Raw genomic sequence first — 22638 nt, forward strand, 5'->3', positions numbered from 1 at the left:
CAAGACCAAAATTACATTTTCAAGTTGGTTTTGAAAGAATAAGGAAAATTAAAAATGGGGATATTAAATATGTTAACACATACACATTTGCTAGTACAGTCACAAGCACCTATTTCTGAAATACACTTACAGTAAGGGGACACTTTAGTCTGACACCCACTACAACCCAAAACTGTACTGAATAAAACCATTATCTTTTTTCTCACTTGTTTTTAGTCCCTACAAAAACCCAGGTGCAGCATGCTGGGTTGGACTCTCAGTTTAGTTTTTAAGTGCTACTGAATGACACAATGCCTCCTGATCCCTTCCTGCCCAGACCTGCATGATGCTTTGTGAAGCTCTCTGAGGGATTTCTTTTACCATGAAACTCTGCATTGCACCTGGGAGAGACTGACAGGACTAATTACAAACATTTTCTAATAAAAAACATGCCAAAAGCTTTAGGTGTACTTTGGTGTTATTTGACAAGACGGGAAAATTTATCTAGACATTCAGAAGAGAGAGGAAATGATAACTAAATAATCTTTCCTTGAAAATTACCAGCGTTACTTTCTATTAGAAATATTAAAATCAAAGACAAATGCCACATTTGAAAGTAAGGATTTAGGCAAACAGGAGATGGGAAAATTCTGTCAGATCTAACAAATTGTAAAGTAGTAAACCCATTTTTATCTGCCAGTAGGAGCTGCAAGTAAACAGAAAGCAGCTGAGTTTTGCCAACAGTAGTACATGGCTGACTAAATCTGTCAATAATCTGATGAAAACCATAGATTTTATGAAAGGAATTAAGGAAGATCTTTCTTCCAAGCTTGTCTCAGGCTTCATTTTAAAATACACATATGTGTGTGTGTATGTGTATTCCACTATCCTCTCAGGAGAACATATGGTTTGGTGTAGCAATCCTAACACTGAATTTATTCTCTTCCAGTCAAAGTTCAAAGGGTAAGGAAACACTCTGGCAAGTCCAATTCTTCATGATTTATTTGAGATTTTTAGGTAGGGAAGTCATCTCTGCCATTAATAGAACAATTTAAATGTGTTTGACTTGTTATTCCTTAACTCTTTAATTACAAATATTCTCAGGACTCTATAAAAAAAAAGTAGCCTGTAGCCCCATGCTCACAACTACCAATGTATTTCACCAGATTTTGTAAGAGAATGACAGTGTTTAGCTATAAAGGCAATAAAAAATTAATGTGTACAACACCTGCACTGACAGAAATACTATAAATGCATGTAACTACTGAAATTTTTACAGTTCTTTCCACATAAAAATTATTACAGACACTCCAGTTGTTCTGAATCAAACTGCATAGTCTGAGAATAACAGAGGCAGAGCATAACAAACAGACCTGGAAAATATTTCAAAGCTGCAAGGATGGGGTATTGGTAAATCAGTGGCATAGAAAAAGGCAAGATACAGCCATCCTCCCATGCCTCTTGCATATTAATAAGAATCACAACAAGTAAAGTAATAAAAGAGATTTGAAACCAAGAGGTAAAACATGCATAGGTTCCAATGAATGGAATTAGAGCTCTCTCAATTAAAGCACTCACCTACTAAAGCAGTCATGAACCGGTTCATTGAGAGAGGCTCCAAGTACATTGGTCCTTCATAGCCTGATTCCAGTTCGCTCCTCACATAATCCCTAAAAAACACAAACCCACAAACTGTTAGGCTCCATCTGATTCAGACAAGAAGCAATTTATTCATTCCACATATATGTAACTTCAGTGTACGTCACAGCCAATTAGCTAAACTGCAAAAAGCAATATTAACATCACTGTTCCAGCAGCTGTGCTGATGGAAGGATCCAACTGAGGCATGACTTAAGCGAGAGCAGAATTATCTGTAATTAGACTCACTGGCAGAGCTGTAAAAATCCTTTGGGACATCTAAGCTGTTCTTCAGAGCATGGCCTCAAAACTGCTTATTGACAAAGCCTCTTAAGCACCATTCCATTTTTAAGTATCCTTATTAAGTGTTTTTCTCCTTAACAATAATTTCTTTTCCCACCAGCAACATGTGAAAAAAAAAAAAATTGAGAGCTTAACAGAGAGACCTTCCAATTTAATGCTTATAGTATTTTCCACTTAAGAAGTTCTTTACATTCAATTAAAAAATAAGTATGAAGGAAAAGCAACAGTCATGGACTAGAGTCAGAACAGAGTTGCTACATCACTCCTTCGTCCAACACAATTTAAAATTTAATTCTAATCTACCAGATAACTAAAAACTGGTAAAACACCATTGGACAGACACAGTAAGAGAGTCTGAAAATCTGTAATTCCACCTTTAAAAAAAGGTGGGCTGGGAGAGCAGGCTCTGGCAACCAAAGTGAAAGGTAAGAACTTGAGGACCCTGGGCATTTTTCTGCAGTTGCTGGTCACCATTGGCTCTGCCCTCCAGCAAGTTAACACATCAACAGAACTCAAATATGAACCTCACACTAAGAGCAGGCATTTCACACCTTCAGAGGCTGATCGTGGCCCAGCACAGCAGGAATTCTGCAGTGGCTCCTTAACCCCCTGCCATCAGAGAGCAGGCAGCACTCCTGACCTTCCACATCCAGATCCCCCAGCCCCTTTTTCTGCCATGCCCTGTGACCCTTCCTGCTCCACCCTCACCCTCGTTAGGGCACCAGCAGCACAAACCCCGGGTTTGTTTGTGGCTGATCCTGTCCGGGATTCGCATCCACCTGCATCACATCCCAGCCACGCCAGACAGACACACTCGCTCTGACCCCGTCTGTTTGCTCGAGGGGCAATGCACTTATTCAGTGTTTATTTTTATCAGGGAGGCGAGCCACACTTGCTGGGAACAGATGCAGAAAAAGCACAGCAAAACAGGACTGGAAACCACAGCCAATACAAAATTTGCTCTTTTTATTTAAGTGCAGAAATAGATGCAACTTAGTGCTACTGGGACCATTCACTTCTCCCCAAAACTGCAGGAATATACCCTGCTCCTCGGATTAGCTTGCTACCCCAAGCAAAGGCATTCACGTTTTCACTTGAAAAAAATCTCTGGAATTCAAGATATAAATCTCAAAGTAGTAAAACAAACACTTCTTCATAGCTGAGAATGCTGCCTACTCAGAGCAGCTTTTCAAGTGTCATAGTATCCGTGAGATATGTTGAAGTGAGTTCTTTAGATGCAGCCTACAATTCAAAACACATGAGGACTGAAAAGGCACCTAAAATGACAATTCCAGAAAGAAATCTTCCCCCTGTTCTCTAGGTACAGCTAAGCACCAGTGCTTTTTTTCCACCTTCCAAAATCCATAAGGTTGTAATCCTTCAGGCAAAGGGTTTTTTAAATTTATTTACATCATATGGAACAGACTTTCTGAAAGCATCAGCAACACGAACAGAATAATCCATCAGTCACAAAAGAGAGAAAAATAACAGCACTTGAAAGATGCTGGAGATGGCTTTTTGTCTTAACAAAATCATGCTCCATCCTCAAATTATAGGTGGAAACCCTGGCTGCTTCTAAGCTGCTGGAAGGAAAGAAGTGAAGACATCAAGTTTCTTTATATTGGTTAGGAAACAGGTTATAAAATCATCCAGGATACCAAGTGCAGCAAGATGACCTTACACAACTTAGCCAGGAGACACGAACAAAGCTGCACTTACAGTTGCTTCTTCAACACCAGAACGTGCTTGGAGATGACCCAAATTTCTTCGAGCTACATTTCTTGCTTTTGTCTGATTCAGCCATCTGCACAGAGGTCCGCACTTGCCTGAATTCTCTAAGTACCTCTCAATTATAACTGAGTTTTAGGCCCACCAGTTTGGAGAAGCAATGTTTTAAGATCTCCTAAATTTTTTAAACAGTATTTGTAGCTGATGTCTGAATGAGGAAAGTGAAAGCAATGATTCTCCCATTACCAGTACAAACACAAGGATCTTTTGGCACAGACACCAATCAGAAGATGCCTCGAACAGCTGCAGTGCCATACAAGATGCTGAAAAAAGCAAGTGCCTGCACTCAATTTTGATCAATTAAAGCTGTATTAATCTCCAGCTTTTACATTTGAGGATTGTTCACTTTACTGCAGCAGTGTAAGAAAACAAGAATGCTAAAATCATTATTTACTAGTTAATGAAATGACTGAAACGACATTACTTTGGAAAAATTAGGATTTAAGAATAAAGCTTAGATCAGACTGCCTGCTGTTCATTCTGTACATGCATTCCCAGCCTTATTTATTCCAACTGCTGGCCCCTTAACAGGTACCCATGGACAGCCATGACTAAATTGCTCCAAAGGTGATAATTTTTCACATATGATCTTTTTTTGCTGTTGTTACTGAAGTACAAAAAGGTCTTCCATTACTAAAAATATGCTTTATAATTGACTGACATAAGGTACAGTGGTTATCTGACCTAACTGACTCATATTGCTGACATTTACTTTGGCTGATTAATCTCCCCAGTCAACATCAAACACACTCTCATAGGTTTCTAATGTCTACAGACAACCTTAAAATGAAGTGTATTTTAAGTTTATCCATAAGAAACAATTCAGTCTCTTGCTCCCTCCCTTCTCATTTTAAGCTCTGTGAGGCTCAACACACTTGGGATACAATCATAATAAAACTGCAAAATATGAAATAAGATAATGATGTGAACTCCAGTTTTTGCATTAACAGTGTGTTTAATCACATCATTTCTATTCTGCATAACTGCACCACTTATTTTCTCAAGCTGCTTTTTGCTGGGAATGGGTAAAAGAAATGTGATTTTTTTAAGCAAGACATTTGTGCTACTACATACAAAATAAAACCAGCATCCACCTTCCTTGTCAGGAGTGGCAGGACTGTGGTAAATTAACTTGGTTCGCTGAATTACTTTAAATTGCATTCTTTTGTCTGAGTGTTTAAACTCCTTAGGCAGATTTGGAGACAGTCCTGCAGTGGGTTTGAGTCCCTCTCAGTACTGGGGTGTGTTTGAGCCCCTCTCCTACTGCAGCTCACTCACAGCTGCACAGCCTGATCAGACAATAATGTGCACACAGAAAGGGGATTCAAATCCAAATGTAAAAACAGGGTTTGAGTATCTCATAGCAATGGGAAATATAATCCTTTAGACACAAACTGTTGGCCAAATCTCCAGCTAAGATTGGATCCAACTGCACCTACACTCCTCTCTGAACCTCCTGACTCCACAGGAGGATCTCTGTGAGAATCTTTTTTAATGCTTTTTCTTTATTCTTTCTGGTAACAGGGAACAAACGCAGCGTGGAAAAGGGGATGCCCTTGGCCAAGGTATTGCAAAATTGGGATAAGATTTATGGTACAGCTCAATTATCTAAAGAGCACACAGTGGCCTTGTGCCAGGAGGAATGGCCATATATTACTAGGACAGCTGGTGGGGGCCCCAGGAAATTTGGCCACTACATGGAACTTTCAATCAATTAAGACTCACTTATTTACGACTCTGCTTAGAGGATAAAAGCCCTGGACAAATGCATTACTGTTTTAGGAAAGGAAAATTGCATACACCAGTCTCATGTCAAACAAGGGGTGAGTAACCAGCCAGCTAATGAACGATGGCACTATGATGAACTGACACTCTGAAGAGATGAAGTGGGACAGCTCACTCACCACTCTTGGTGCTGTTAACCCAGATGACCACGGCTGCATGGCTAAGTACATAATCAATGCACAATTCAGTGTGGTATAAAGTTAACAAGACTCAAGAGGAGCTAATTCACAGAGGTTGTTAGGGGCTGGTGACCAAAGCTCTGTAAAACCCAAAGAAGCAGCTCTCATTTTTTGTTGTGAATCTAATACAGCTCATGATCCAACTTTAACAGAGAGAACCAGGAAGACCAAAGTTGACTGCCCCACTGCTACCGTTGTTTAATATTCAATTCCACTGCTGTGTGTGGTTGGAGATTTCAAATAAACAGAATATTTGTTAATGCGACCTGTGAAAAAAGTTAATACCAACCACTGCCTCACTGCCCAGCACAATGAGCTCAGCCACCAGCTCTCCACAGGTAAGGGAAGAGTTGATCCTACAAATTTCTGAAATCAGCACTGGCTCTTAGCTGCATCCAAGCACAATTGTAGATACCATCTACGGTAGCTACAACCGTAAAAGAAGGGGAAGGGTGTATCCTACACACTGAAATTTAAAAAAAAGAAATTTTTGAGAAATCACGACTGATTTTGAGAGAGAATTCCAACTGTGGAGGTATCCAGCCAATTTCCCATATGGCCCTAGAGTAATAATGGCACAGCTTTTGTCTCAACAATATACATTAGATCAGAATACACCACGGACCCAATCCTTGTACTAGGATTGAACCATGATGGAACTGTTCTCTACCCACTAGAGCTGAGTATGGGCCCAGCAAAACAGTATCAAATGGCAGAGTGTCAATGTTGATGTGTGTGTTGCTGGAGAACAACAGGGATTTATTTGTCAAAGGAAAACCATCAAAGCTCAAGACATTTGTTTTGACACTGAACAAAACGTCTGTCACTTGAAATACATTCCAAAGAAACCTCTGAAACTGTACTTGCCTATGTTGGAAAAGGATGTATTTGTGTGAGAACTTTTTGTAATCTTATGTTTGTAAATAACATCACTGTAGGGATAAATAATCCCTCAATTACTTCTAACTGTAGAAACACTGCGGGATGCAATTTTCATTATTCAGCTCCTATTATGTCCAGTCAATGGTTACAGTCCAATTATACTTAAACTAAAATTTACTACCTATTGCCATCGGAATGAATCCTGCACTGCTGAGGAAGCCACTAAAACCTGATGACCTGTATCAACTGCTGGAACGTGTCTGAAACGATGGACAAGAAATTCTAGTCACCATTCAGTGCAGAAGAGATGCATCATGTCATGGAAAGAGTGAAGGAGGCATAACACTGATGGTGGAAAACTCTTTGGGTGGTCACCAACAGCAATGCAATCTTTATTAAGATGATCCATCCAGTGGTCAGCTTGTTCACTCTGCTTATATTGTGCCTGTTGCTTGTAATAACATTGTATAGGAGACTAAGGGATGTATTTAAAGACTTCATGAGTTCCTTCTGACAAATGAGCAGGAATTTTTAATTAAAAAAGCAGGACTGTAGTAAATCAAGTTTAGTTAGCTGCATTCTTTTGTCTGAGTGGCTTTGCTTAGCAAAAGTAGCTAAAGCTCCTGAGTTTTGGACCACAAGCTCCAAACTCTCACCAGCTCCAAGCTCCCATCCAAAAAAGTCAAAATTCTGCTCAGTTACATGAAGGAGGGTGCTGAGACCAGTGTGAACTGGAAGGAGGCCACAACTCAGCAAAAGCAACAACCCAGCCAGTTAAAACCAGCCAACACCCACCTGGAGACAGAGAAAGAATCCAACAGGGGACAAGAAGACCCCAGACCAAAACCCACCACTGGAGCAAGGAGTGTGTGCAAAGCACACAGAGAGTGGATGAGGGATGGGTGCATTGAGAGGAAGGGTGCAAAGGCCCAGGGATTTGTGTGCTCTGGCTCCCTGGCTGGAGGCACCCAGCTCAAGCTGTTCCTATTGCTGTGCCACTTCATTATTAAACTAATTTTTCCTGAAATTGGAGACTGCTGCAGGAAACCTAAGGCAAAGAGATTTCATTAAATTTGATCTGGGGTTTTTAAAGCTGAGTTCTCTTTTTTTTCCATAAACAGATGGTATGTTATTTCCACCCAAATTGCCAGGTTAGCATGCTACATACAAATGCAGCATCTTCTGGGATGCTTCAAGTATTCACAAATATTACCTAAATCATCTTTACACAGTAAGGTAATTCTCAGTTTAGCAAGCAAGGAAACAAAACATTTAAAAAACTGAGTGACTTGTCAAGGTCACATAAACCTGGAAGTCTGAAGTCAGAGCTTAACTATAAAATTCAGATGATCTTATTCCCAGACTTGCAGATGAACTGTAAGCTATTTCTGGGGTGGAAAAAAAGCACTGAAAGCTGAAGTCTTTCAACAGCTCAGAATTTCCAGGACACTGCAGAGTCACAAGTGCCAGATGATTCTGGTCTTGTTCTATAATTTGCACTAACCAAACTGGCCTCAATATAAGACCTCTTCATCGGTCTTAAATAGCATCCCAACTGGTAGTGCATGCAAGCAAGTCCCTGGAAGTTTTTAGCTCTGAGCAGAATTACTAACAAAAAACACTGAAAAACAGTTTGCACATGTGACTACTGTATGCCTTGTTATGATCAGGCTGCTAAATAGAAACGTAAGTTGGAACTGAATAGCTTTAGCAATAAGAGGAATGGCTCTGCCAAACAGATATGTCTGTCACATTTTACTATTTTCAGTACGAAAACTAATGGGATTCAAAAAACCTTTTGTAAGGCTAATTCAAGTGTCACTCCCCATATATGATTCCCTGATTGTACAAGGGTTTCAGCTGAGAGCCCCTTGCACTGTGCTTCCTTCCACACCAAATTTTATGCCTAGATAATGGGTAAACTCATCAGAGGTGTCAGCAGCTACATTTGCCTTGTAAAATACCTTGGGAATACTGCTGGACTATTTGAATCCATGACATCTTTTAATTAAATATATTTTTCGTGCTAGTTGATGCAGGATTTAATTAAAGTCTTTATTAACTCGCTCCAGGAGCACCAAATAGAGAAAGCTTAGTAGGAACACACAGAACAGTCCAAGCAGTAGTTACTGAACATGTTACAATAAAGCCTATTAAGTCTCAAACCTCACAAAGCACCATAAGTCAGAATTCCTGTTACACAGAAATAATAAACAAGGTATTAAAAGCAAACAAAGTGGTATCCTTTAATGTATCAATCAAATACATGAGTCTCCCTTCCTTCTAAAAACTTTAAAGACATGGAGTGGCACAAACACCCCCAGCTGTAAATGTTCTGGACCAAAGCCCTGTGTCTGATGGCCATTTGTTACTACATATATAATTTCAACACTTTAATAATGTTTACGTTGCTTTTTCTAATAAATAAGCCTTTAACCCTATAAGAAACACCCACAATCTCCATCTATAACAACTCAGGACTCCCCTGAGGATGACAAATAAACCCTTTTTCCCTTCCTACTGAGGCAGTAAGAGGCTGTAACTCCTCTCTTGTACACTCATCCTTTTCAGGAGATCACTAACTGCAACTCTGACAGCCACAACAGCGACATGTCAAATTGTCACAAAACCTTCATTAACATTCCCCTGAACTGCAACATATCAATAAAGACATTCCAGCAAATGCTCTGCAACAACAATTTTGATGCGGAAATAACAAAACTCTCACTTCCATTAAATCAATTGAAAGCACATTTTTAAATGTTTCCCAGCAGCAAGCACCAAAATAAGTCAGGCTCAAATCCATATTTTCAAAACTTCCCATGCAAAGCCTTTAATGTGATGGCAGTGTCTTTGGTTCCAATTAAACATCATGTCAGTATGAAAGTTTACACAGGCTTTCAACAGATTTAGCTGGGACCAAACAAAGATGGTTGATTTTGTCTTGTTTGACTCAGAGTTCTCCAGCCTCCCGCTCTGTGTTTTAGATCCAAAACACCTGCTTCCACTGTAAATTCAAATTTGTCTAATACATTTTAAGAATAAATTCCACTACTACTTTGCTTTTATTGGATTCCAGATCTCTATCTGCTCTCTCCCCTGATGTGCCAGGAAACTAAAGTAACATCCTGTCTGCTGTGTAAAACATCCCAGTGCTGAAAGCATTTTAACTGAGCGACTCAGTAACTTAGATTACTGCACCAGAGGCCACATTTAGCCTTGTGCTAAGTGCTTTCTCTCCTTAAGATTGGTGGGCATTACACCCCCCAGACAAGTAGCTCAAAATTCCTGGTGTATTTTCAATAACTACAAAGAACTACTTGACTGCATATTTAATTCTGTAAACTTTTCCAAAGACGAAGAACAGCAAGATGTATTCAGGTGTCTGACATAGAAAAAAGGCTTCCACAAAACCATTCATTGAAAATATTAACAAAATAACTTTTATTTTTCTGATTCCCAAACCAAGCTAAAAAAATTAATCCATTTATTCTCACCTGGAAATTTGGTGCCCAGCATAAAGCAGCAGTGCAGTCAAAAAGTACAGGTAAAGCTGAACCAGGTGTTGCCTTGGTAAAGTCAGGAGCACAACACTTAAGATGTAACCTGTAACAAAAAGCATAACTTGATATTTAAAAAATACCAACTAACACCAAATTAAATAACACTTAGCACGTTCCCAGTTGAAGGTGGGGACACACAGGCTTTACTCCATATTAGTCATACTAAAGCCCACTCCAGCTATCAGGGTTGTATAAATCAAGGACAAGACCTGCCACAGCCTAGGATTTGTAGCTTTTTATCCCAGCAGTTCCTGCACTTCTCATTAGCATTTAGTGAGGCTGTTGAAAATGACCCAATGCAGATCCAGCTTTACTCTTTAAGACCACAGCCTGGCTGCTCAGCAGCCTCTCCAAGAAGCAGAACCCTGACCTTTATTTTCATAAGGATCTCTCTCAGAGACCCAAACAAAGTAGGACTTTGAAGCCCACTCCATCACTGGGTGGTGCATGTCCATACTCCTCCTTTCCAGACAGGCTGCGGGGTCAAAAACCCAGCCCATGGTGCCCTTAGGAAGATTTATTTCCAGGCTCTCTCTCCATCACTGCAGTGCACTTCTGCTCCTTCTGAAGGTCAGTTCAAGTGCCTGGCACTGAAATCCATTTAGGAAAACAACCCAGCAACTGCCAACAACTCCCCTGAAGCTAAGAACAAAACGCTAGAGAAGAACACATCCTGACCCTCACAGCCACACCAGTCATGTCACATTTAAAGTTTCATACATTTATTCAGCAACATCAGGCACAGTCTTTTTTAGCTGAGTTAATTTATATTTTGAGCTCTTAAAATATATTTCATAATGCAACTCTAGATTAAGCACTCATAAGCAGTGGCAGAACCAGGTACTATAAAACAGCTGGGGAACACAGCAGGTTCCAATATTTGAAAAAGATACTATTTCAGAGTCGGTATTTATGAAGAAGTATTTCAAGGCTGCTTAGTATCTGCCACGTTTAATAAGCCACCTCTGTAAAATTCTACCAACAGTTTGGTCTTCAAAAAGGTATCTTGCAAGATGCTCCTAGAAAAGGCAACAGAGCCACAGGATGCCAAGCAGAGAGAGATCAATTCAGATAAGACAGATGATGGGATCAGTGATAGACAGACAAAGACTATTTACTTACCTTTTTAAAATACCAGTATATCATTTATGTATTTAACATTAAAGATAATTTTTCAATCATCTTCATGAAGTGGATGTGACAAGTTGCACATTTGTCTAAGGATGTGCCTTTAAAAAAGCTGAAATAATTGATAGTTTCTTTTATTAAAATCAAGTGTCATACAAGTCACTAATTCTGTACAGTCTCACTCTGACCAGAGGGCTGCAGCACCTCTCCTATGAGGACAGGCTGGGGGTGTTGGGGCTGTTGAGCCTGGAGAACAGAATCATTTTTATTTTGAGATTTTTTTAAGGGGGCCTGAAACACAACACTCCATCAGTTTCCTTCTAGTGACTGTTTTATGCAGAATAACTTGCTTCTGCTTACAGCATATCAGATGTTCTAAAACCACTGGTTTTCTTCACTAATACCTTCCGGAATTCCTGTTCTCTGTTCACCATCTTCCTTCTACCAAACACACAAACGTCAAGAGCAGGAACTCCTCAGCAGTCTCATGAAGACATTTAACTACCTTGCACCACACCACAGCCTCAGGAGCCATCTCCAGATCTCTCAAACCATCTGCAGACATTCCTACACCTCATCTCTGCTGCACTCACCCCTTCCCCTGGATTTCTTTCTGAGGGACAGTTCTCCCTGAGGAACAACCCACAACCCTCTATCATTCCAGCACGTGAGTCAAATCTCTCTAAACCTTTCCTTCTCACTGTAGCCTGTGACTCACCTTCAGGTGGAGAACTAAATGGAGTTTATTATGCAGTCTTTTATTCCTCTATTACTCTATAAATAGTTTTAGAATACCTGTTTACTGTATCTGTATTTAAGCTCTGTCATCTTTACCTTGTTCTTTCACAAGAAAGTCTGCTCCTTGGCCATGTGATGATGTACCTGAGCAATGGTGGGATCATTTCTGTAAAAGTAACACCTTTTAGAGGGCAGTAATAAACACATGATACGTGGAAGGATTTTAGATATCACTGAAGTTCATCCTTCTCTACATGATCACAACTTTAATCTAAATACTTAGGATCCTTCAGGATACAATGATGGAGTGGAAAAAACCATAAAAGGCTAAATTAAAAGATGAAGAAAGTTCTGTCACAGTGCCTTCTAACCAGCAGGCTTCCACACTGCACAGATGCTCAGATCTGCGCAGGGAAGCAGCACGAGACAGCCAAGGTTACTGCAGAGGCTTCAGCAATGAACTCCACTGCTCAGGAGTTTGGGCTGGAATGTAAATGTTCACTTTGAAGCAGCCATTTGGTTTAATTGTTAGACTTTGAAGAGGGGGAGAGCCACAGACATTTAAAGTAGTTCCCATTCAATCTTATTTACAATTTCCTCTTGTGACTTGGTAAGAGGGAGATTTCAGAACACTTCATACTGCAATATTTGCATTTTTGCTGCAGAGGCCCTATTCCCAAAGTGGTACCAACCTCATTTTTATCAACAAAGCTTCTGCCAAAAAAAAAAAGGCCAAATAATTCTTTACCAACCCATCTGATTGCAGAAGAAAAGGAAGACAAGCTCAAATTCAGACATACTTGCAATAGTATTCTATTGCCTTTTTTCTCATGCAGACAAATGAAGTAATTAGTGTATGGTGTAAAGAAAATTCCACTTTAAAAAAAAGGACCAGGAAATGAAATTTCTCAAAGTAGCTTTCTTATCTAAATCACTACATTCTGTTTTCATTTGCACCTCCTCTGCCAGAAGAAAACACGATGCTGAGAACATACATCCCTTTGGAGAGAGTCCCCACACACAAGGACCTAAAGTTTGAGAAACAGCCATCTTCCTGGGTAACCTCTGAGCAGGGGTTAACAATAACTAACACTCACTTCCACTCAAAGGGAGTTTTTGAGCTCTGTGTCAGCAGTGAGCACTCCCCTCCCTTGATTTAGAGGCTGTGCTATTTTTGCTCTTGGGACTTGGTGCATTGTCCCTTTTGACTCACCACGAACATTTCTGTATAAAGCAAGCAGCAGGCTCAGGGAAGCTCAATTCCTGCCCCAGTAAAAGAATGATCCTAACACATGTTAAAAACAATGAACAAACAAAAAAGATAGAGAAAAGACAGAATAATCTTCCCTGAATACAGAGTGCCCTAGTGCCAGAACACCAAGAAAAAGACTTGCACCTTTATGCTTCCAGCTGTAAGGAGCATTGCAGAAGACACTTTCTGCCAACCTTAAAAATGCACAATTCCCCCACTCAGCTCCTATTCTGGAACACAAGGAAGCAGAGAGCTTCTACTGCCTCTCATGTAAGATGGTACAGATTTACAGAATAATAAAAAATGGAGAAAATAAACTGTAAAAATCATCCTAAGCAGAAGAGTGAAGTTAAACACTGCTAGACAAGAACACAAGTATTAACCAATTCATGACCTCACTGACAACCTGTTGATTCAGCTCAATGAAAACCTCTGGCTTTGAGTGCAATGCTCATTGTGCAGTGAGCAGCAGCTCACAGGCTGCCTTTCAGCAATCTCTCCATTTATGCACCACCAAGGTGTTCCCAGCTTCTCTCACCAGAATTACCTCTCTGCCGACTCAGGTGTCTGAGGTTTATTGACTGCGCACAATGGAGGCTTCTGGAACATGATCAAAGTGGCAACTCATCCTCTTTATGGAGCACTTCAGTGCTCATTTGCATGATTACAGATCCCTTGTGTCCATTTCATATTATCACTCACAGTTCCCTCCACATTTAGTCTAAAAATGAGAACTTTGCACATCAAAGAGTTCATAACATTTCTTAATAAGGCCACACCAACTCTTGGAGTGCCAGAAAGCAGGAGTACAATTGCTTGGATTCTACCAGAAAATTAATTTAGGGGGCCCTACTTTTCCATTTTCCCATATCCTGTGAGGGTAAAGGGTCCATGATTTGCAAAGCAACTTGCTGGGAAGCAGCAAGTCATGGTCCAGAGGCTCCATTCCAAACCCAGCCCTCCAGAGGGATCAGTGCACTCTGAGTTAGTCACTGCACTTCGGCCAAATCCTTGACTGTCCTCATTTCAGTTTACTCAGACAAATATCTGGCCACAACATGCAAGTGCCAACAGAACAGGACATACTTCTGAAAGCCTGCATTTGAGATGGGAGAAGTACTACAGAAACAACTGGCACCTTTATTTTCAGTGTGGCTAATTCTCAGGATAACCAATCACCAGACTGGTTACACTGCAATTTAAACAGATTTAATAAGTTGTCAGTGTCTAAATCATCTATCTCAAGAGTGGATGATTTTTAAAAGATATACTTTTATATACCAGTCCTCCAGAAAATGCTGGAAAATTAGCTCAAAATTGAGAAAGCACACATCTAAACATACTTGCACACAAGGAAATTGGTATTTATTCAGTCATGGCACAGTACAACAGTAAACAGAGATCAGAAATCCTGTTATCAACATCTGCACATCTCAGTGAAAATAATGCAAACAAAACAATTTATTCATTACAGGGGTACTGCCATCAACAGCTGTTTCTTCAATTTTTAAATGCACAACAGATTGGGCACTCTAAGTATAAATAATCCAAGAAACTGAGTTCTTTACAGAGATTTGCAGTATTGTCTGAACAAATAAAATGGACTTTTGATTCTAGTTCTGCCATATGATTCAGAGGCTCTTTGTAAATCACTAAGACAAGCTGCAATGCTGTCATGAGACTGGTACTCAGAATTGAAGATTTTAAGCACCTCCTTTCAAAAAGGCTGCTAGCGGCTCCTTTAAAAAAAAATAAAATAAAGTAGTGATGTGTCCTGCCAAAAATCAGACACCAGCTTTATACAGGAAGGTTACCTGAAAGTATCCATATCCTGAGAAAGCTGCTTAGGAAAAGCTTACAATGCTTAGGGAGCATAGAGGAATCTTCAGTCCTGAGTCAGAAAATAAAAAAGGGTGTGCTGGATTTTGAGCATGGCACACTCTCCACCTGCTCCTGTGTCCTACCGACTGCAGCATACACTGCATTTTATCCAAAAAGAGAATGAGAAGACGTAACAAGTAATTATTTTAAGAAATAAAGACCAAGTCCATGTCATCAAATTGCACTTGATTAAAAATAGCTACAGTTTAAAATTAAATAGTAACACTCAGAAAATAGTTCTATTACACATTTATCTAAGTGCTGCTGGCAGGAGAGAGACAGAAGACATGTGGCAGCAAAGGCAGAGATGCTGATTCTAAGCAGGACCTCATCTTTGTATGCATTAACTGCATTTATACATTTAAGTCATGCATCCTCTTCTTGCAATTTTAGGAAATTTGTTTCTCTAATGAACCAACTCACTTCTCACATTGAAGCTTCACTTGGCACTTCTTACAGTGTTTCTACCAGAGTGGAGTGTCCTTCCCCTTAAAAGGCAACACAAAAAAAAGAAATCTAAATAAAAGATCTTCTACATAAAACACAAGAGCTTAAAGAAGAGTGGGCAGACCAAAGGGTGCAATCAGCACACAAGGGCAGGAAGTCCAGCAGGCTTCTCCTCCCTTAAACCCCCCTCATAAAAGCAGCATTCAGAACAAGCAGCTCACACCTAGCAAGTGATGTGACCAAGAGATTAAAGTATCAACCACACAGTTGAAGAAACTGTCATTACAAACAGGGTTGTGGAAGATGACACACCTTTCAGCTATTCCAAATATTTAAATACTTTTTTTTTTTCCCTAAGAATTTCTTTTTATTTTTTGTAATGACAAAGGATACAGTTTAAGATAGAAAACTGCTCTATTTTTACTCTTGAGTAAGAAAACCCTGTATTTAGTGCAATTCTGTGCCTCACTCATGACAGTGACTTAAATTCCAAGCCTGACTCTGATTATGGGTTAAGCTCATGATTCTTTCCATGTAGCTCAGAGTATCTACCAGTTGGTACAAATAGCATTGCTTTGCCCTTCTTCACAGGAGGAAATTACGTGGTTTCAACTGTTTTTCCACCTTCTCCACCAAAAGAACACAAAAAGAAGTGTCTGTTTTCTCACAGCTACTCTACAGCACAGAAGAAAATGGAGAAGTCTGGCATTAAGTGCTAATCTGCCCTACACAGAGGTTTCACCAATTCTAACCAGAAAATTATCTCTGCTGTTTGCACTGCTCTGTGCATGTTTAGTTAAATTTCATGCAGGTGAACTTGTGGTGGGGTGGTTATCAGGACGGGGTATTTTCTTTCCTTTGCTCAAGCAGATAAGGGCTGTTTCATGGAAAGATATGAAAAGTTGTTTCAAAGAACAAAGTGCATTTTAGAAGCTTTTATTATACTCCCAGTATTGCTAACTGGAATGGGAATTACCCTGGAACACACACCATTTCACTTGTTACATTTAAACAGAAAAGACACTCCTGGTAACCCCCAGTTCTGAGCAAATTTCCAATTCTGTCCCCTTAGTTCCAGGAGAAGCTTCACTCTATAAAGATTGGTAGAGTTTATTAATTTTTAGGGCTCTCTAATCAAATTGTTCCTTGAGCATCTGCCCGAGATAGATGCACCCAATTTCCTCAGCTGCTGGAAGTAGTTATATAGCACTATATATAGCACTACAAGATACTGGCTTGTAGAAGAAATTCAGTGATTGTTAGATATTGCAAAGCTGCCACTGCATTTCCTGATAGTATTTCCTAACTGCAAATATGAACAGAGTATTTTTTTTTCCTAAATAAAGCAGATTAGCATGTTGAAACACATCCACGGTGAATGGTTGTTTAAATTACATGCTGGCAGTTAATTTCCCCCAACATATCTTCAAAGAAACTTAATTCTCCAAACTGGTGGAGAAGCACTTTGTTTTCCCTACAAATCCAACTTATATTTTTGATACAGCATCTTAATTAATGTTATACTCTAAAGTGATGTAACTAAATCTATATAAAATGTCATGGAGGCATGTAAATTGATTTAGCCCAGCTTCACCCTGACACAACTTAAAAAAACCCCAACAACCAAGGAAATGAAAAACACCAACTTTATTTGAAAAGTACTAACAAAGTTTTATCACTAAAAATTGTCTGAAAATCTTTTAAAAAGAGCACCTTGTTTGACAATTTAGAAGCTCTTCTTGCTCAGCAACCACCAGTTGGAGAACTAAAAAAGTGCATACATTCAATGTCATAAAAGGAAGAAGTAAAAGAACTGCTGAATGATTGTGCACCAGCACAAAAGCACCCCTTGCACAAGGAGCACAAAGTCAGATTCCATTGGTTTAGTACCAAAACAGCCACTAGGTGGGAAATTCTTTGGTAACAATACTCACCCCCTCTGCAGTGTTTTGTTGGTTTTTTTTTTTATTGGTATCTCAACATACTTTAACAAGGACAAGATTATCAAATGCCTATTAAGAGCAGCTTTGTCACAGCTGGAAATTACCCACTGCCATCGTGAAAACCTACTGCACAACTGTTAGTTCTGCATTAGAACCTGATCTGATAAAGTAATCCCTAAAAGCTGGGTGTGTACAAGTAAATGAAGGAGAAAGCCAGCTGCAGGCACAGGCCACCACGGTCCTGTGTCACATTCACCAGCTCCCAACATGTCCTCTCCCAAAGGACAGACAAAGGATAAAGGAACTGTGACACCAATGTTTTGTACTGTGTCATCCCACCACAAGTGTAGCGGAGCCATAAGAAAGAAAGCTGCACACATTTTTAATGCAGTAAAGGGTTTCCAGACAACAGACATTAAAAAAAATATGAGAAGCCTCATGCCAACACTTATGGAGTCAGGATTAAAGCCAGGTCATGCTCCTTCACGAGCCCACAGTTTTCTAACTACTTAAGTAATGTGTGTTTCCTTTAGCTGAGTGCAGTGCCTCTTTATCTTCCAAAACCATCTACAAGGAAGAAACACTCCAGAGTGGTTAAATTATATGCTAGCCCTTTCTCTCCAAGCCAAGCTGTGCTCAGGCTCGTCAGAGATCACCCTCAACAGCCTGAATCCAATCCCTAATTCACCCCATGTGCAGATGAATCACATTCTCACCTGGAGAGCAGGTCCCAGAACACCAAGCCTTTCATCTCCTAAAAACAGACATCTGGCATTCCAGAGCCAGACCTGCAGACCAAGGTTCACACCTCAGCTGCCTGAGCTGAGTTAGTAATTTTGTCCATTTATCTGCAACACAAGGACTGGTTACCTGCTTGAATCTGCTCACAGCACAGAGATGGTTCATAAGGGTGTAAACTAAAGAGCCAAATCTGTGCAGCAGAGAAAACTAAACTTCTAGTGCTGTGGTTTGTCCAAACCAAATCACGTCTTCTCTAGCCCCTTGTTTAATGTTAAGTTTCTATACTTCACATCTGCACATTTCACAGCAGCTTCCTCATCAGTCAGAGGCTAAAGTCACTGTGCTCTTCCTCCATCAATTGTGTTTCCAAACACTAGGTTTACTTGTAAAGGCTAAATAACAACAATCAGTTAAAACCCTGGGCAGGATTTCTTTGCTACTAACCTAAACTGTCCCTTAGGCAGAGCTGTAATGATTGCACTGTCATGTTATTCTTTGTAATCAATATATTAACATGCTATTACTAAATTCTTGAAATTCTTGTAGCAAGCCAAAAGTTATTTAGTAGAGTAGTATTTTCTGTTTAATAGATCTGTACTTACCCACATAATGCATATTTAGGGCCAAGTACTTGTACTGGAAGAGAGGGTTGTTGTGCAGGCTACTTCTTTGGATCTGCTGGAAGAATGAGCTGACATCCCATCTGTACAAGACATCCAACAGCATGATGCTGGGGACCCTCAGGGCCACGTTTAATACTGCCTCCAACTTCTCCTTTGCAGCCATTCTCCTCCCTTTCTGTGAATTGGCAGCAGACTGTAAAGAGCACAAGAGAGAGAAGAGTAATCAGATCAATCCCACTGTACAAACAGCCATTAGGCTTTGTGAGGGTATGAATGAGGCTTCCTGTGTGGCCACAAATGACTGAATGAATCAACTGAGTTAAACTCAGATCCAGACAGGACAGCTTCTATTTGGGCTATATAAAGGTCAATTTGCTCGCAGTTTTTTCCATGGTGACACTGTAAAATGGGGGGAGGGCAGGTTAATGGCGTGAAAATGGTCCAAGGGTGTGAACGTTCTTATTTACACTCATTTAGCATCCAAGATCTCAGCCAAAAGACCCCCCTGTAGTAGGTACAACATAAACATTTACATGATCAGCATTAGAATGCAATCCTCTGTGTGCTTTAGAAACCAAACACCAACAAAATTCAGACACTACATCTATCTATCTAGCTTAGCACTATTTCTATGTCTCTCAAATTAAATAATCACCAATTAAGGCAATTCTGTAAATATTTTGGTTTCACTTCCTCAAATTGCAATAAATAATTTTCAGATACCTAAGCTTAAAAAAAAAACATTTACAGCCTTCATTAACTTCTACAAATTTATCTATTTATAGAATTTGAGTGCTGTGTGTTTTGAAGATTAGGACCAATAATGCAACTATTCTACTCATTTCTGTGTAATTCACCACAAAGAATCATACAACCAAAAGCCCATATCCTCACTCCTGAATACTAGAAGGTAATTTAAATTTGGAATTTGCCATCAGGTAAGATGGATGATGCACAACAATAAAGGGCACTTTTTTTAGAAAAACAACTGGTCCACAACAGCATCTCAAAAGTCACCAACAGAATCATTTTAAAGAGCCAAAGGATCAGTTTGACATCCTGTCAGCTAAGACTGACAGTTGTTCCTAAATGAAATGTGCTGGTTTTACCATTCACCACCAGCCCATCCCCTGAACATGATTCACTGCAGGCTGCATTAGAGAAGTGCAGATGAAGATGGGGATGATCCAGCACGTTTTTATCCACAAGAAGTCACTCAAAGTAAAATCCCCTGCAGCACAATCAGCCCCCCGACGAGGTGAGACTTAAGAAAGAGCTCCCAATCCCAATTATTAAGGGGACAATCGAAAAGAACTGAAGCCTGAGCAAAGAAATGGAAAAACCTGCACATGAACTACACTTTAAAATAAAGTTTTATGGGACCTTCTTCATATTGTCCTTGTGTAAGATATGCAAGTTTTTGCAGCTGTGCAAGTTGCATACCTCAAGCCAACACTGAAGTCCAGCAGTAATTTTGAAGAAATTCATGAAGTGAAACCATGCAAATATACATTAAGAAAAACACCCAACCCAAATAACCAAAACAACCCAAGACCTCTCGCTTACACACAAGCCTTGTGTGAGGTTTTATTTGTGTTGCCATGGCCTAGATGACACTGCAAACTGTTCATGTCACACCTTCAGCCACGCTCACACTTCTCAAACCATGATGACATAAAATTAATTCAGCTCAAGAAGTCAGGACAGATCAAAACTGAGATGTGGCTCAATGAACCACAGGTTGCAGGGCTGTTGCCTGCCATTGTCTAGCCCACGGTCTGATTTTTCAAGTTAAGTAAATGCTGGCATTTCTTACAGACCTCTTGCAACGCTGTGCAAACCCCAAGGGGAGCACATCCTTCTCCTCGCACAGGAAGTGGCACCCCACACAACACCAGCATCTCACAGAGCTCCCCAACACAAATTAAAAGGTCAGCCAGTTGATTACAAATATTCAGAATGAACAACCAAAACTACCACCCAAATTGCTACTACAGAATAAGAGCATTCAACATTCTGTGTGAAGGAAAGACTGAGTTTAAAGGGATGGTATTGTACAAATACAAGTTGGGAGTTACACAGACTGTATGCAAAGAGTTACAAAAAATACAAGCTTAAATAATGCATACCAAAATATTTTAAATGTCCCTGAATATTCAAAAATCTATGGGTTTTTCAAGTTCATAAATTTAATTAAAACTCTGAAATTAGGCTGCCTCCTGGTTTTTTACTAGGTTCCTTTTCCAACTAAATCAGGATGTAGCGATAGGGATGAGCAGGGACTGACAGGTTTTCATTCTGTCAAAAAATACCCACGTAAAATGACAACAAGTGCCTGATACCAAAGTACATTCTCAAAACTGTCAAACCTTTTTCAGTCATCAACAACCAAACATGTAAAGGTAAAAAAAACGTTACCTTCTGTAAAAAGAAGGTAACTTTTACTTGAGCTTTCACTTTCCTTAATTACTCCAAAAAGAGAATTACAAGGACAACTTCTCTTAATACTGGAAGTTAACTTGAGGGTCAGCACATCCAAATTAAGCTGAAAAATTCGGCCTCCCCAACTCATGCACACAAACTTGAGACATAGCAAACTAAAAAGTGCAGCATTTAGATTATCTGAAAGAATAATTACATTTCAAACGCTGCTAAAATAAAAGCAACACAAACTTTGAAAACCACACATCACAACGGAAGTGCTGTGAGAAGCAGCCACTACAACCCCACAACATCTTCTGTCCCTGACTGACAAACACCCAATACTAATAAGAAACCCTTTAAAATTAACTCAACTAGAAATGCGGATGTGTTAAATAAAGCCTCACTTGTAATGGCTGCCAAGTTCTAACAGAATGAAATAGAAGCAAGCAAAGTCCATTGCTCTAAACTCATTATACTGTAAAGAGCTCTCACAATACATTATTTTGATTGGTGTAAAAACAAACAAAAAAACAACCACAACGTTAAACCTCTAAAACCTTTAGATAAATGATGATGACAGGAGTTGCTGGATGCTCAGGCGTTAGAAAAAAAATAGGTCACTTGTCTACAAAGCCAAAACATGGACTGGGGAGCCCCTTGTTTTGTGGTTCCAATTTTTTTTCCCATGATTTCAAACATCTCCCTGTTCCAAATTAGAGTAAGAAAAGGAACAGCTTGACCCCTGCTGCGAGGTCATATCACACAGCCACTTGCTCACCACAACCCCTCCCAGTAGGATGGAGAGAACTGAAAAAAAAAGGTAAAAACCTTGGATGAAGATAAGAACACTTTAATAAATAAAATACTGATGATGAAAGGCAGGTAAGAACAACTAAAAGACAGAGAGGACTAAAACCCAGGAGAACCCAGTGCCACAATCCAGTTGCTCACCACCCACCCACCAATGCCCATCCAGTCCCTGAGCAGCAATCGGTGTCTCCCAGCCAATTCCCCCCTGTTCACACTCTGGGCATGGGGTGCTGTGGTGTGAAAATCCCTTTGCCCAGCTCCCCCAGCTCCTTGTGCACCTGCTCCCTGTCAGAGCACAGGAAACTGAAAAATCCTTGATTTACTGTAAGCACTGCTTGGCACCAGCTAAACCATTGGTGTGCCATCAACATTATTCTTGTACTAAATCCAAAACACAGCTCTGCACCAGCTACTAAAATTAACTCAATCCCAGCAAAAGCCAAGACCAAGAACTTCAGATTTCACATCTTAAGATGTGCTATTTGGCCAAAAAAACCTTTTTAAAAATCCCCGTTATAACTGATTCTTCATGGA

At 39.9% G+C, this 22638-nt stretch overlaps 1 protein-coding gene across 2 annotated transcripts in view; it reads right to left on the bottom strand.

Annotated features, from left to right (window-relative positions):
- RNF145 (ring finger protein 145) overlaps positions 1-22638 on the bottom strand; it is a 44412-nt gene that overhangs the window by 16132 nt on the left and 5642 nt on the right. For both annotated transcript variants that reach the window (XM_063413154.1, XM_063413155.1), the window contains exons 2-4: positions 18850-19063; positions 10052-10160; positions 1558-1649 (exon numbers count right to left, since the gene is read on the bottom strand). In XM_063413154.1, coding sequence (XP_063269224.1) covers positions 1558-1649; positions 10052-10160; positions 18850-19033 — 385 coding nt within the window. In that variant the 5' untranslated portion in view covers positions 19034-19063. The remainder of the gene's footprint in view (positions 1-1557; positions 1650-10051; positions 10161-18849; positions 19064-22638) is intronic.

This window comes from Prinia subflava, chromosome 16 (assembly GCF_021018805.1).
Source record: "Prinia subflava isolate CZ2003 ecotype Zambia chromosome 16, Cam_Psub_1.2, whole genome shotgun sequence".
Classification (NCBI taxonomy): Eukaryota; Metazoa; Chordata; class Aves; order Passeriformes; family Cisticolidae; genus Prinia; species Prinia subflava.